The 17,163-nt window shown below is 36.8% G+C and overlaps 1 protein-coding gene across 1 annotated transcript; it reads right to left on the reverse strand.

The window, feature by feature from the left end:
* Positions 1–9,753: 9,753 nt before the first annotated feature.
* Positions 9,754–15,083, reverse strand: LOC104240391 (extra-large guanine nucleotide-binding protein 1-like). The gene is made up of 8 exons (XM_009795234.2): positions 13,303–15,083; positions 13,062–13,199; positions 12,869–12,973; positions 12,592–12,777; positions 12,014–12,188; positions 11,226–11,467; positions 10,952–11,115; positions 9,754–10,553 (listed from the first exon to the last, which is right to left on the reverse strand). Exons 1-8 carry the CDS (start codon positions 14,419–14,421, stop codon positions 9,959–9,961), a joined length of 2,724 nt encoding a protein of 907 aa, XP_009793536.1. The 5' UTR covers positions 14,422–15,083; the 3' UTR covers positions 9,754–9,958.
* Between the last annotated feature and the right edge of the window lie 2,080 nt (positions 15,084–17,163).

Consider the following 17,163-nt stretch of genomic DNA (forward strand, 5'->3'; position numbering starts at 1 on the left):
CAAATTATTACATGTAAAATCTTGAACACATTAGAACCATTCTCGAGAGTCATTCACTCAACTCAAACCGCAATTAGCCCGATCAAAATAACCGAAAAACTTGTGCCTCATTAGCATTTCAAATACTGCAAAATGCAACCTCATCCCAATACAACCAAAGCAACTTCCTGCTCTATGCACCGAACATCTTTTACCAACAACAGCTCAAGACATCCCGTGGTTCTCATACACCTATGAAGCATGACATAACCCTTATCAAAATTTTCCTTTACTCGAGCCACCCTTGGTCTCAATCTCCGTAAGCCATAACTGATTCACCCGCACGCCTCAAATTGGGACCAACATAGCACATAACCTTCAATCAACCAATCAATGCAGACTCCCCCACTTGGCTCGAAGCCATAGACCAAAACACACACAATAACTCGTAATGCATATACTCTATTGCTGCCAATATACCATAGTGAGATTCAAACTCAATCCTTCATAAGCTCGTGAAACACAGACCATCTGGTACTTTGAATCTTCTGCAATTTCGCATTCATCCTCGTAACAGTCAATCTCACTCTCTTAAGCGGACCAAATTTAAATTTCAACACATATAATTCACTTGTAAATGAGATCTTCTAACAGACACATGAGGATCACACAACCTCAGAACACTCCGCAGGGGATAACCCACCTGCTTTACCTCCAACTAACATTCCTGTATACCTTCCACAGTCATAAATATTACGCAATCACTTAGTCCTCCTAAGTCTGAACTCATACCGCAACATGAAATTTACTTCACTCCCAACTAGGCAACATGAAAAGATTCTTCACACGCCCATAACTCGGGCTATACCTCGAATTGAGGTGAAAATCAAGCACCTAATAGTTCTTTTATCCTCCCGCAGACCCTTCTCGTCGCTTTCAAATCATATGAATACATCTCACAGTCACATCACACTCATCAAGTAACTATCCAGTCATTACCTCTACCAATAGGGCACTACCGAACATATATGTTCAAAAATACTTGCTCACACAATCAGTACCTCGGTGCTCAAGCTATAGGCAAAAATTCGGCCTCGAGTCCTCCAGACTGGCCCAACATCAACACACAGATATCACATCTCACCCCTCGATCAGGGAATCACAAGTCATCGATGCACATCTGATACTGAGCGCTCATACGTGAATACGAACGCGTGGAAGGAATTCCAAGAGTTACTTTTCAAGCTGAATCAAAGACGCACGATAAGAATTCAAAAATGTAAAATTTTTCCTAAAGGTTCTGCAGCCTCCCGGGGATAAGTACAGATGTCTCCGTACCTATCCGCGAGACTCTACTAAACCTGCTCATGACTCATGAGACCTATGTAACCTAGACTCTGATACCAACTTGTCACGACCCCAAACCGGACCCGGTCGTGATGGCGCCTCTCTGAAGACAAGGCCAGCCGACACAGTTCCCAAATCAACCATTTTTCAATAAAAGTTGTTTTTACACCATTTATAAACCGATAACCTCATAATGAACATCAAAAAGAAAAGTGCAGAATAATTATGCAAGCCCGACATCAGGGTGTCACTAGTCATGAGCATCTACCAAGGTCTGAATACAACAAGGGTCTAAAAATGTACTAAATACAGTAATCAAAATAAGAAGAAGGAAGCGGTGCTGCGAACGTCGTATGTGCACCTTGCTAACTCTGATGACTCCGCGTCTGAGCAATCAACACCCGCTACCGGGTTCCGAAATGCCTGAATCTGCATACGAGGTGTAGGGAGTAATGTGAGTACTCCAACCTAGTAAGTAATAAGAGTAAATAAAGACTGAGCGGTAGGAAACAATGAATCCACATTTATGATAACTCAATAAGCACAACAGGCTTGCAAATCCAAAGACGAGTCAATCGTCTCATTTTAAAATCCATTTTTTGGTAAAAATCATTTGAAAATGCTTTCCAACAGCTCCAGTAGGGGTTCAATACCATTTATAATAAAAGAGATGAAAACTATAATAGGCCCCTCGGACAAAACGTAGTTCGTATACAGCCCCTCGGGCAAAAATAGAAATTTGTACCCATTTCATAACTTAAAAACTTCAGCTTGAATGAAAGATTATTTAAAACATTTGTTCAACATTTTCAATAGAGGCTCGATCTAAAGATGAGTGAAAGCAGTAATTAAATTCACATATTCGATAAAAACTCACTTTAAGGAGGAGTGAAAAACAGTAAGTTCATAACCAGGCCCCTCATGAAAAATATCACTCATGTACCTGTATATATATATATATATATATATATATATATATAGCCCCTCGGGCGAGCCTCTCAGCCACTCGTGACTCAACTCTTACCAATCAGCGCTCACACTCAACACTCACACTTAATAGGTATCATATAGTAACCGTTGTGGCGTGCATCCCGATCCGTATATCGCTGCGGCGTATAGCCCGATCCATATATCTCGTCGACGCCACTCACTAGGGGTGTGCAGACTCCGGAGGGGCTCCTACAGCCCAAGCGCTATATCGTTGTGGCATGCAGCCTGATCCAACATATCGTTGCGGCGTGCGGCCCGATCCATATATATATATATATATATATATATATTGCTGTGGCGTGCAACCCGATCCATAAATATATAATCCTTACAACCAGGCCCTCGGTCTCTCTCAGTCATTAACCTCACTATCAGACCTTTGGTTTATCTCAGTCATTACCCTCACAATCAGACCCTCGGTCTATCTCAGTCAATACCCTCACAATCAGACCCTCGGTCTATCTCAGTCATCAACCTTATAATCAGACCCTCGGTCTATCTCAGTCATCAACCTCACAATCACTCGGACCATCAGTAAAATAGGAAACTCAGCCCAAACAGTTTTCACATTTTAAGAAGTAAAGTGATAAAACCAGATTTAAACAATAACAGGTAAAACATGACTGAGGAAATACTTTCAAAACAAATAGAGTGAGGAAAAAGAGTGAAAATGCCTCTAAGGGTCTCTGCAGGTCGGCACAAGGCCTAAAACATGGCATACAACCCAAAATGTAATATAAATCTTTGGAACATGGAATATCATAAGATTTCAAATAAAATACGCGACTTAACAATCGTACGGGGCTGACCAAGTCATAATCTCCAACGGTTCACAATTCTACGCTCGTTATCTAGCGTGTGCGTCACCTCAAAGTAACACCACGATGTGTAATCCGGGGTTTCAAACCCTCAGGACGATATTTACAATCATTACTTACCTCGATCCGGTCCAAACTCTAGCCCGCGATGTCTTTTCCCCCACAAATCGACCTCCATATGCTCCAAATCTAGCCACAATCAGTACATAACTATTAAAATATGCTAAGGAAACAAAGCCCACTCGAAAATATCCAATTTGCATCAAAAATCATGAAGTTGCTCCAACCCGGCCCCGAGCCCACGTTTCGAAATCCGACAAAATTAACATCAATGGAATCCTCATCCTCTCACGAGTTTATACATAGCAAGAACATCAAAATCCATCCACAAATGACTCTTCAAATCCCAAATGTTTGGTCTCCAATTTCAAGCCATAGGTTCTCAATTTTAGGCTTAGATTTCATGATTTTCTAGGTGGAATTCACATAATAATTGAGTTTTAAGTCCGAAAATCTTACCTCCCAACGATTCTTCTTGAATCCCTCTTCAATATCCTTCAAAAATCTCCCCAAATGACCAACTATGGAGGAAATAAGCCCACTCCTCGTGGATAAGACGAGTTTAAAAGCATTCAACCCAGGCATATTTTTCTTTTTGTGATCGTGGGGAAAACTTCGCGATCGCGAAACACAAAAACTCAGCTCTCAAAATTTACCCTATGCGAACGCAATACAAGCCCTACGAACACAATGCTCTGCCATATTACTCTACGCGATCGCGGACAACCCTCCACGTTCGCAATGAACAAATTCTAACTAAGACCCCAGGTCCACTCTACTCTATGTGAATGCGACCTTCTCTACGCGTTCGCGATCAACAATTTCACCACACTATGCGATCGTATCTCCACTTATGCGAACGCAAAGAACAAATGGACTGCTCCCTCCAAAAGCTTCTATGCGATCGCAGGAACACCTATGCGATCGCAGAGAAGGAATTTCTGCAACAGTTGAACTTGTAATTCTGTAATTCTCTAAGGCATGAAATGGTCTGGTTGACCATCCGAAACTCACCTGAGGCCCTCGGGACCTCAACAAAACATGCCAACATATCCCATAACATCATTCAAACTTGTTACCACCTTCGGAACACTCAAAACAACATCAAAATTCCAAATTTGCATCGGATTCAAGCCTAAGAATCCCAAAATCTTCTAAATTACACATTTGATCAAAACCCCAGTCAAACCACATCCGAATGACCTAAAATTTTGTACACACGTCGCAAATGACACATCAGGATTACTGCAACTTCCGGAATTTCATTTCGACCTCTATAACAAAATCTCGCCTATCGACCAGAAAACGCCGAAATCTCAATTTCGCCAATTCAAGCCTAAACCTTCAACGGACTTCCAAAATGCATCCCGATCAAGCTCCTAAGCCCCAAATCACCTAACAGAGCTAACCAAATCATAAAAATTCTGATCCGAGATCATATACAAACAAGTCAAACCTTTCAAATTTCAAGCTTCAATTGAGAACTTTTTTCTTCCAAATTCATTCCGATTACCCTGGAAACCAAAACCAACGATTTACATAAATCATAATTCATCACACGGGGCAAGTCATGCCCGAGAACTGGCGAGCCAAGTGCAAAAGCTCAAAACGACGGGTCGTTACAGGGATCTTATCTCACCCCTCCTATTTGTTCTAGTAATGGAATATCTTTCAAGGGTACTTAGTAAGATTAGTGATCTCCCTCCATGACTTCCTATATCACCCCATGTGCAAGAAAATAAGGTTAACACATTTGGTATTTGCAGATAATCTTATGATATTCTGTAAAGGAAATCTGAAATCTGTAGCTAGAGTGATGGAGGCCTTACAATATTTCAGTGATGTTACAGGGTTGGAGACTAATTTGGATATGTCTAGCATGTTTGTAGCAGGGGTAGATGAATTACAAAGCAAAATATGCTTAATATAATAGGGTTCACTTTAGGGACTTTTCCTATAAAGTACTTAAGCCTCCCACTTGCTACAAGGAAGTGGAACAAGATGGATTACAAGCAATTAGTTGATAAGATCAAAATCAAAATCACTGCTTATATAAGGCAATTGTCATATGCTGGGAGATTGCAAATTATAATGGCAATTTTGTTCTCTATATACAACTTCTGGAGTGTAGTGTTCATATTGCATCAAAGTGTAGTAAAGCAAATTGATAAGAAATGCAGAGACTTCCTATGGGGAAAAACTGAGTACAAAAGGAAGGTTAACCTTGTAGCATGTGACAGGGTTTGCATTCCACAGTAGTATGGAGGTTTAAACATCAAAGGCTGATGTAAATGGAACAATGTTATTATTGGTAAAATTATTATGGCAATTAGCTAGAAAGAAAGACATTCTACGGGTAAAATGGGTTAATAGTATATACATGAAGGACGAGGAAAGCATATGGGAACACACTCCAACATGAGACTGCAGCTGGTATTGGAAGAAATTGAACTCCCTCATAGTTCAAATGGCAGGATGGTATCAAGGAGATAAATATTTGTTGTCCAAAACAGGAGAATGCTCCATGTCTAGAAGTTATCAACATATGTTGGGGCCTCTAGCTAAAGTAAGGGAAGTTAAGCTAATATGGAGCACAGTTATGCTTCCTAAATAGAGATTTATAGTATGACTGGCATGTCAAAACAAACTGCTAACCAAGGTAAGAATGCAGTGCCTGTGTGATCAAGATACAGGTGGAGACACAGACACATCCCTTTGGACAATGCAAGTGGATAGCACACCTAAGGAATAAACTGAGCAGTTGGATAGGCATCAAAATTCACAACAGGGAACCAAGTGAGATGATTAAATGGATCAAAAGGAGATGATGGAGCCAAGTCCAAAAGGAAATAGTTGTTTTTGTATGGGGTGCCATGCTGTGCTACACTTGGCAAGCAAGAAACTGGAAAATCTTTAGGAAAGTAAATGTAAACATAGACCTTGTATATGAACAAATTAGAAAAGAGATTGTAGGCATATTGGAGACATTGTACAGGAAAAAGAGTGCTAGGAAAAGCGAGTTGTTGATTCAGAAGCTATGTAACTAGATATGTTGTTTTGTTTGGAGATCTAGAGTCTGGATCCATTCAGACACAAAAGGCTCGTAGGATGTAAAAATTGTTTTGGTTGTTACGGTAATATTCACATTTATTACCCAAAAAAAAATTAACTTTCGCCCGTTACATAATTTAAATGTAACCTAATACGCGTAGCATTGGCTAATTGGATGGGAAAATTCCCAGTATCATTAAAGATTCTATTCGTTTTCGTGTTTTTCAGAATTCAAAAAATTAAATTCAATTAAAAATTCCAAAAGATAAATAAAATAAAAACAAAGTTAAAAGCCCACCAATCACGTGGTTGAAGGCAATACCAGTAGCAGCGCCTGCAGAAATGCTTTGTTTCTTTGGGCCAGAATTGAACACTGTTTTGTCTACTATTTACAACTCTCTTTCTACGTAATAATACAAAAAACTTTGAATTCATTTGTGGTCCTAAGCCAAAAAACTAACTAGTCAGCTTCTTTATAATTTCTCAAATTTTTCCATGTTTTATCATTTCAGATCTTTGTAATAATTACATTATTTGGCTCGATTTTTTGGAAAAAAATAATCAGTTAACTAGTATGTCTCAATTGAGAATTAGCGGAGAGTAGTGAATCTGTTTTTTTTAATCCATAATCCATTTGAAAAGTTTCAATAGATAGATTGATTTTAGGAAGAAAAAAGAAATCAGAAATAGACATATTTACAAGTAAAAATTGCACGGGGCGCCCTATTTGGTCGTCCCCATTTAACTTATACCCATTTTTTTAAAAAAGTTTTAACTTGTACCCACTTTCTAAACAATTTCAGCCCCCTTTTTCCTTCCCCTTCTCCTCCTCAAAGTTTTATCTTTTTTTCCAGAAGTAAGGTTCATCCCTATCTGCTTCTTCTTATTTCTCCTTTCAATCATTTTTTTCTTTTCGCCGACACCCTCAGCTGTAAAGGTTCTATCTTGGTTTTGCAACTTGAATCTTATGCACAATTTTGATGTGAAAATGGGACAAGAGAAATTAATTATTAATTTTATATTGTTGTTTGGTGAATTGAGTCTGGCGGAAATTAGAGATTTCAGTTATCGATTGGATTGGTAATGTGTTGATGTTTCTTGGTTCCTGATAATGTTGCTTTAAGTTCCTTCGTGTGGGTACAACATGCCCCCTAGAGCTCTAGAGTTGAAGTTCGCCAGTTACAAACAAAAACTTCAGCTCTAGAGCTGAAGTTCGCTAGTTACAAAACAAAAACTTTGTCAGTTACAAAAACAAAAACTTCAGCTCTAGAGCTGAAGTTCGCCAGTTACAAAACAAAAACTTCACAAGTTACAAAAACAAAAACTTCAGCAATTACAAACAAAAACTTCAGCAAATAGAGAACAAAACTTCAGCTACTATGATTAAGTTCAGCAATTACAAACAAAAACTTCAGCACACTTGGTTCAACATACTTGCTACTTCAGTCCCGTCTACTAGAATGCTGAAGTTTTGCGTGATTACCTTTGCTACTTCAGCCCCATATGCTGAAGTTACGCGAAAAAGTGGGTACGCTTGCAAATTTTTTTGCAAAGTGGGCACAAGTTAAAACGTGATTCAAAAAGCGGGTATAGATGCAAATGCGCTATTTACAACTGGTAATTGAAAAATAGTCACAGTTTAAAAAATAATTGAAATTTAGCCATTTTTCATATAAAGATAAAATCTGAACAAAAATACTCTTAAAAATCCGGAAATATTCCAGCATACTATGCTGGAGTTCGAATTTTTACATATGAGTTTCCAGCACAATATGGTGGAATTTTATAATGGCTGGAGTTCTATTATAATATGCTGGAAGTTTATATGTCGGAGTTTCATAATTACGCATATTATGCTGGAACTTTCTGTGTGCTGGAGTTCCAACATAATATGCTGGAAGTTTATATGCAAGAGCTCCATAATCAAGCATATTATAATGGAATTTTCTGTGTTTCAGCAAAACAGTGGCTATTATTCAATGACTCTATAAGCAATAGCTATTTTTCAATTACCATTCCGAAAACTGGTCAGGCCACATTATTTTTGCTTGATGTTATGCTTATGGCTAATTTACTATCCTCAATATTCGAACTTAGAACCGTTTATATTTTGTGAAACTCACATTTGCAGAGTTACCTCATATCCTAGTTGTGGGATTTTATTGGATTGGTGGTGTTGTTGACATCAGCAGAGTTAGCTGGCTTTGAATGTTCATAAAAAGTATTGCATATACCCTCAAAATAAGGTATAAAAGTTGAGAATATTCTAATAAATTATACTAAATCCATGTATCTAGGGGCATCTGCCAATAGATTTTTTTAACACCACTAAACGCCACCAGTACAACCCCCACCCGCCCATCCCCTTACCCCACCAATGCTTCTGATTTCATATTATATAAATAGACCCTTTACACTTTTCAATTTCATATCTGAATTTTATATATTTTCAAGATTACTTACATAAGCAAAGAGAAAAAGAGAAAGAGAGAAACTTTGCCTAAAAAAAGAAAATGGCAGCAGTAGTTGATGCTTGTGTGTGTGAGATTACAAAGCTAAGTGAAAAAGTCAGAGCCAGAAGCCTTTTCATGTTGAAATCCCAGAAGAAGAAAAACTCGGGGGACAAAATGGAAGAAAGCAAAAATAGCCAGAATTCTTCTTCTTCTTCTTCAATGGCAGAGAACAAGAATGAAAACACAATGTGTGAATCAACTGTGTTCTTGCTTATGGACCGTTTTGCTCCTTGTTGAAACCATTTTGGATGTATTAATTGATACCTAATTGTAGTATATATCAAAGAATATTAGCTTATTTTGTACTAGTACCAGTTATGTATAAATGTTCTTGTTATGTATATGATCTAAGAATTCTTTTCTTATCTTTTAGCCTTTGTTTACTCATGATCCAAACTTCAGCCCTTGAACAACTCTGGTTTGTGAATTATTTTGAAAAACATTAATAGATGGATACTATAAATTTCTCCGAAAAATCATGAAATATATTGGAAATTCTCTTTGTTGAGGGAAGTGAATCAACAAATGTATGGGAATTCATTGGATCGTGAAGTTGCTTCACACCTGGTCATATAGAGGGAATGAAAGGATATATTTTAGGATATTGTAGTTCATGTAAATAGTGGCATACACAGAATTTTGCGTAACCAGTGTCGTAATGGACAAATGAACACTATAATGACAAGAGGTGTTATTTTCTGTTTGTATCTCCAATATTTTCAATTTTATTATCAATATTAAGTGAAAAATTTCGACCAGTTCCGTGATACAGCATATTATAAGGTACATACGCCCCTACATCTAAACATTTATCTATAACAAGAACAATCGATATAGAAGTATGTATAGATGTTCTTATAATGTATCTGAGCTAAGAAATTTGTCATTTAGCATGTGTTTACTCATCATCTCTCATTTCACCCTCTGTCCATCTCTAGTTTGTGAAATTATTTGAAAAAATAAGCGGATGAATTCTATAAATTCCAGTGTACATAGAAGATAAAAATATAGGTATCTCATATAATGAAAAATTCCCTATTACAAGATTGTATCTGCAAATTGCAGAATGGAACCTCATCTCTGTTGCACAAGAAAAATTTACATTTTTATTAGCTACATACGAGAAAAGTGAATTCCTCCTCTAAAAACTATGTACAATGCCACAAGGCAAAGTGGACTCAACAAAAGAATGATAGTAAACTATGTAGTTATGCTGGCATCAAGAGTTGTGCTAGCCTCAGCACTCTCTGTCGTCCAATCGCGCATTACTTTATGCTTTTCTTCATCCCACTTCAGAATTTCCCTACTGTATTTAAGAGCTTCATCAACACTATCAGCCTCCAAAGCAGTTAGCGATGAGACGTACAACTTTCGCTCTGTTATGGAACTATATAGTCGTTTGAACTTCATGGCTATGTAATGATAAGCACGTTGAGCCAATGACGGGTTGTTGTTGCTGGTGTTGCTGTTGGGATGACGACTGATCACTGGATTGAATTCCTGAAACCACTCGCATTCAGAAAGTGGAGCCTGTTCGATGATTTCCTCTAGTATGTCAAACTTGTTTAATAGTAAGAGGCAATGTTTCCGGGCAAAAGCTGGATGACTGACGATATTTTCAAACAGCTTCTTGCTCGCCATCATCTTGTTTGTGCAAACTCCATCGTTGTCCTCCAAATACTCGGTGTACTCCGTCAAGGAAACACAAAAGATAAGAAGGTCAACATCTTCAAACATCTCCAACCACTTGCAGTTTTTCCCTACGCAATTCGCATGCACTCTTATTAGTTGGTACCTGCATTTGCAACAAGATGAGTTGACGGAAGGCATCTCAAATCTCAAACACAATTGTAGATTTTGGGTATGAAACAAAATAGAACTAACTTCTCAAAGCTTGATGATAAACCAAGAATCAAGAAGCCGCTCCTTGAAAAATGTAGAAGTCCTTAACCAACCTCTCAAGTATAAATGACTGCATGCTCATTACTCATCTAATACTGTTGAAAAGTTTGTATAATGAGTGTCATGTATCTGATACACATAACTACCAGATTGTTTCAAGTGATAATAAGCTGTTCCCATTAAATAGGCAGCCATGACAGATCTTTAGCGAACACCTGCCCTATTGTCCTTACGATGTAGCTACCAATAGAAGGTAGGAATTGAAAGATGTAACTTGGAGAGAGAGATTACCTCATCGAGGAAGAATTCTGATCAACGGCCTCCATGTAGCTATGCTGAGATGGATTAGAGAAGGAAAACTCCATGCACGCGACACCATTGGAAGAAGTAATGCCCTCAGCATATAACTTATCCATATCGGAAGGGTTGTAGTCTGCCTTTGAAATCTCAACAGCCTAGCGAGGACATTCATTTCATAAGTTGAAGGTGGCGACAAAAGAACACAAAATCATAGTTCTATCAATCCCTAACTGAGAATGGCGAATAAGGACAAAGAGTAACCTACATGATCTAAGAAATAATTGGCAACTCTTGGAAGCGTTTCTAGCTCATTCCTCCGCTGATATGTGGCTTGAAATGCTTTATGTTTCCACAACTCCTCAACTACAGCTGCGTACTCTCGAGTGGCAGCAGGAAAAATGACCTCCAAATTTCCTAACATCATAGCTTGAAGAAGCCAATCCGAGAAGTTTTTCAGTCTGGGGCTGATGGAATAGATATTCTCATCTTCAATCAGGTCTGGAAGCACTGTTAGCAAAGATTACACTTAGAATCCAGATGTAGAACTCAATTCTTAAGTTCAATATATTAATGCTTGGTGAAATTAAACGATTTCTCAATTGGAACGATAATCTTACAGCAGGGTAATGAGAATAGTTAACTCTTTATACACCATTTTGTGATTAAAAAAAAGTAGCACTTGGTGCAATCATGTGAATGATTTGTGTCTCAGAACTGAAAGAAATAAATCCAGAATAGTATATAACATAACCATAGCAGCACTAAATCAACATATCATCAGTCTTTAAATCGTTGTCATCGATATCTTTAGATTTCCATATATCAGACTTATCAATTCCTCAACAATAGTACAAAAAGCAGTGCAAGCTTAAATGGACAAAGGAAGGGTTCCGAGAAACAGGTGACAGAAGAGAGCAGCAATCATTGTCATGGGTGTGATAAATGATTATACTCCATTAATCACAAGGGCATTTCTTACGAATTAGAGACAAGGGTAATAAAAAGGTCAGTTCATTCGGGAAGTCAGGAACAAAACTGTATAAAATTTGATACCTGAAGGGCCAGGTTCATCAAGCTGTTTTCTCCTCATTTCAAGACGATACTCTTCTTCAAATCTTTCACGCCCTTCGAGGAGTATAGCAATATATCTGTACAAATTGCTTTGGATTGTGTATGTAATATTCTGATGCTCTTCTTCTGAGAAAGGAACGTGATATATAATTTTGGCCTGAAATAGAAACAAAGGCATATCTTATTAACATTTTTTATCTAAATTTATTCACCTTTATATATATTAAGTGATATAAATGCATTTAATCAGAAAACACATATCTTCATTTCATATTACAACTAAAGATGAAATCAAATATATTACTCCTAGCTGGGTTCTTATTAGCATAAGCCAGGAGAAAACTACAAACAGTAATAACCTAACAGTTGCAAGCTTTGACTTCATTAGTAACCACATCGTGCACTCTACTCGTCATCTAGCGTAACTTTTTAAGTAACCAATTTATATATGCGAATCTGAATGAATATTAAGATGCCGAGAAGCTCACTGAGATGAGAATAGTGTTAGACCAGCAAAGAAACATCTTCTGTCTAAGTGACTCGTTCCATCAATACATTACCTGTTTGAACATAGTACTTGTTCCCGATTGATCACAGCCAGCAAGAAGTAGTTTATACAGCTTTGTCTTATCTGCACTGCGCGAGTCACCTACATCCAATCCACTTCCAACTTCTACACCTGATGAATTTGCACACACAGGAGGAGTTGGCAATCTCAAAGCAGAACAAAACAGCTTGTGTGTAGTCTGTAAAAAGATCGCAATTATCAGATAAGACGAGAAAAAAGTAGGTAAACTGGTTAAAAGAAGTGAATGGATGGATGAATAGAAAACCAACCTTTTCCCATAATTTTCCAATCACATTGTTCATACCCTCTTCTTGGCAAGATCCATCAGCACTTAGCCACAAGCAAATGCTTCCTTCACAGTTAATACCTGCCATCTGAAATGATTTGACAACGTGCTAAGAACTCCAACCACGAGTAGAGCATTCATAATTTCAGAAGACTGAATTAGTTTAGAAATCAAACCTTCAACATCAACAGCTCTACTTGTGTAATTTCCCGATTATTTATCACAATATTTGTGTTTCCCTTGCTAGCATCTCTCTTAATTTGATCACCAACATTTAGTTGGGGAGAAATTATCTGCCAAGGCTTGTGTCCTTCCTGTTTTATTAGCCAAAGCAACAAACAAAAAATTATCAGGCAAACAACAGCATTAATGTTTTGATGTTAAAAAAAAAAAGGGAGAGTAGGATCTAACACTCACCTTTCCCCAGAATCCAGACACCTTATCATACCAGTACTTCCCCGGTTTCAACTTCTTTGGTGGATGCTCACAGCTTTGCAAATCAACCAACTCTCTAAGGGAAAGATGTTTACCATTTACGATCACGAGATGGGGTGGAAGCTGATTAGATTGACATGACTTTTCCAATTTCACAATCTCATCCATTTGCCATTTACTTAGCAGCCTCTTAAGCATTGTAGAACACTTGCCTAATGAATCCCGTTTTGATTCATTAATACGATAACCAATGCAAGTAATACACTTTCTTCCTTCAGGCATTGCCCCCATTGCTCTCAACACACAATTGATACAATACTTTGCACCACAAACTAAGCATACTTCCTTGTCAGTGAATCGACTGCCTTTATGACACCGGCAACACTTGTTTGAATCACTGCTCACAAATGGCTTTTCGAGAAACATTCCTGGATCCTCATCATCACTGTAAGCAGTAACATCCCTTGATTGAATTTCATGGAAATTTACAACAGTTGTTCTACTACCTTGGTTGACATCAGCTTCATCACCATAATCTGAGGAAAAATCTGAAGAGCTCAAATTTGGCTCATCGGATTCTAAGCCAGCAGGGTTCGGATGATTCTCAAATCTTACTTCTTCATTGCATTCATCTACCAAATCCTCAACATCCGAACTTCCTGAAAGCTCACGGGAGCGATCATGACTGTCAGAAAATCCTAAGGTACCAGAACTTTCAATTCCATCTGATACTCTATAGGCATGATCACTCTCAACATATTCTGATTCTAAGGTAGAGTCCCCATTATCAACATAAACAGAACTTACTACAGAGCCTAAATCTGACTCCTTTGACTTCTGATTCTTGACTAATTGGTGATCACTTTTGACAATTGGTTCAATAACTGGCAGTGATAAATTTCTATTTAACATAGTAGCCGTGGCAACAACTGAGGCAGTCGGAATCCGGTTTACATCAACAGGAACAACCTGAGGAATGTCATAACTAACTGGAGGACCACTATACTCCTCAGCAAAAGAGTATTCTACATCAAACTCTTCATCATTATCCTCCTTTTTTGAGGAAGTAACAGGGAAAAAACTTTTCAAGATTGCTGCCATATTTGCTAAACCAGTCCTAAATCCTAATCTCAAACTCCCATCAAGCAGAACTTGATTAAAAGACAGAGACTTTCTTTACTCCTAGGTTTCTATCAAAAAAGGGTGCTCAACAGTTCTAATCAGCTGATGATTACACCCCCAGAAAAACTTGTTTCTTGATATAACCAAAAGCCAAAATATCAACTTTCTTGCTCTTTTCTATTTTGGGAAAGGGGGAAAGAGCTTGGAAATGGAAACTGAATGCAAGTGAAAAATACAATACTAATAATTGCAATACAAGGAGTATTGGTCTATAACTTCAGTCTTACCAGTAAATATCTCCTAGGCTTAAAGGGTACTCAAAAGCTGTGTCAAATGATGATTGTAACCCTCAAAATTTGTTTCTTGATAAGAACTTTTTTGGGTTCTTGAGAATGAAAACTGAATGGAAGTGAGAGATAGAAATTACAATAATTACAATATAAGGTGTGTTTGTGGTCTACAACTTAAGTCTTACCAGTAGAAATTCAAGACTGGAGACCACCGAAAAGATTTTGATTCTTTTTTTGGGAAGACTTATGACTGTTTCTCCTTCTCTATTCATGAACTCCCAACAACATTTTTTTCTTGATCAACGCGTTTAGTAAACATTTCCAAGAAAAAATGTCGTAAGAAATTCTTTTTTTAAAAAAAATTACTATGACTGATGGCTGCCTCATTTTGAACTTTGAATTAGTCCAAAACATGGAAACTTCTGTGGCCTTAGGGGGTAGGAAAGAGAGGGGTATTTTTGACAATTGACTTTGAAATTTGGCGCTGTTTCCTAGCATCATGTGAACAAAGACTTGCAGTTTGGAATCTGAAGTAATCAATCCTACGTTAGGTGAAGGACTTTCTTCTTTATTTTTGGCTTTTATCTACAGTTAAATTAAAGTCTGTGTTTAACTAATCAAATAATGGGGTTTTAATTAATTATTAATGTGTTAATCTTTCAGTGTTGAATGTTGATCAAGCAGCAATCACGTCGTTGACCCGGCAGTTAATTAGGAATTAAGTCTTGTTCCTTTTTCTACATTATATGGAGTTAATTACAAGTTCCATCGAGGACAATAAAATTAGAACGATAAAAATATTTAAATTTAATTCCATCGAACCTCTTAACCTCTTAGATTAAGGAATATTACTTCGTTAGTTCGTTATCTTTTTGTGAGATAATATTTTATGCTAGGGTGTACAAAGGAAACCGAAAAATCGCACAAACCCGATAATCTGAGTCAAACCGAGAAAAAAACCCAACTATGAATTGGTTTGATTTGGTTTGGTGTTGGAAAAAAAATCCGACCATAACTGATTTGGTTTGGTTTAACTAAAGAAAGTCAAACCAAAACCAAACTAACCCGACATTACATATATAGAAATTTTAGATATATTTAATATATAAATATACCTATTGTGATGTAATTTATAAATATTTCTTAAAAGATTTCATATTTTTATTTTTTGAGGTATTATTTCAATGTTGGACTTAGAACTTTTAAATGTTCCAATAAGTTTTATAGCCATTAACATTAGTAAATTAAATAGTGCTAATAAAAGCCCAAACCAAAATCAAATCAATATTAATGCTAACAAAAGAAATTTAATTCAATACTACGAACGAGAATATATTGAATATCTATTTTTTGTTTTGCAATAATTTAGATAAAATGCATAACCTATTTTTATTTTTTCTTTAGCGTTTAGCCATGTATTTAATACTCCCTTATTAGTCTACTTATTTTAGCATGGCTTAGTACTCTTAGATTATGTTTATTTTTATTATGGCTTTTTAATTAGCAATATTTATATTACATAATTTTATTGTTGAATATTTTAGGATAATGCCATGACATATCTCATATTTTGTATTATTTTCTTGGAAAATTCTTTATATAGTTGTATTCTGCTAGGACTAAAGAAATATTTTGAGCATAATTTATATGTTTTGTTCTACGAAGATTTTACCGGAAAAAAATCCGAAAAAACTCGAATAACCCGAAAACCCGAGAAAATCTGAGAAAAACCGAGAGTGAAAAACCCGAGTTTTATTGGTTTGGTTTGGTCTTTAGATTTAATAATCCGACACAATTGATTTGGTTTGGTAATTGTAAAATCCGAACCAACCCAACCTATGTACACCCCTATTTTAGATTGTTCAAAATAAATTGAGTCGGGTTAAATCATCTTGATCCGTTTTACAAGAGTTAGAATTCTTTTTTCTCTATTTTGCAATGGTGAAGAAAGCATGAAGCTAATAAGAAACATGGGGACTATTTGCATTCATCACAAGAAAACATATTGACCAAGTTTTATGCATAATGCAAATAATGCCAGATGAAAATTACAAGAATAGTTTACACATACTAGAGTAATCGACACGATATGCCTACTGGAAACACCAATTAATACCATATACAATTAAAATATTTATTTTACCCTGTATACCTACTCTATAGTTGTTCCCCATTTATGAAAATACTATGAGTTTGTTGTTGTTTTGTATACTTACTCTATAAATTTATTTTACCATGTATACCTACTTTATAAATTTATTTTAATTATTCACTATTCCACGGTTTAAGGGATTGTCATCGTATACCTTGGACAATGGAAGCCTTTCTAGAGCTCCAATATAGCCCAATCCAACGGGCTTGGATATTTTGTGAGTTAGAAAAGGATTGGGCCTAATGCATATTTACTTGGAGAAACGATTCGAGATTTTTA

Source organism: Nicotiana sylvestris, chromosome 1 (genome assembly GCF_000393655.2).
Source record: "Nicotiana sylvestris chromosome 1, ASM39365v2, whole genome shotgun sequence".
NCBI lineage: Eukaryota > Viridiplantae > Streptophyta > Magnoliopsida > Solanales > Solanaceae > Nicotiana > Nicotiana sylvestris.

What these genes read in the sequence shown, in the direction of transcription:
- LOC104240391 (XM_009795234.2), bottom strand. Translation starts at nt 14,421, where the DNA reads ATGGCAGCAATCTTGAAAAGTTTTTTCCCTGTTACTTCCTCAAAAAAG. An exon ending in TTGGAAAATTATGGGAAAAG is followed by an intron (nt 12,778 to 12,868) that starts GTTGGTTTTCTA and finishes ATCTTTTTACAG; the next exon opens with ACTACACACAAGCTGTTTTG. An exon ending in TGATGAACCTGGCCCTTCAG is followed by an intron (nt 11,468 to 12,013) that starts GTATCAAATTTT and finishes CTTTGCTAACAG; the next exon opens with TGCTTCCAGACCTGATTGAA.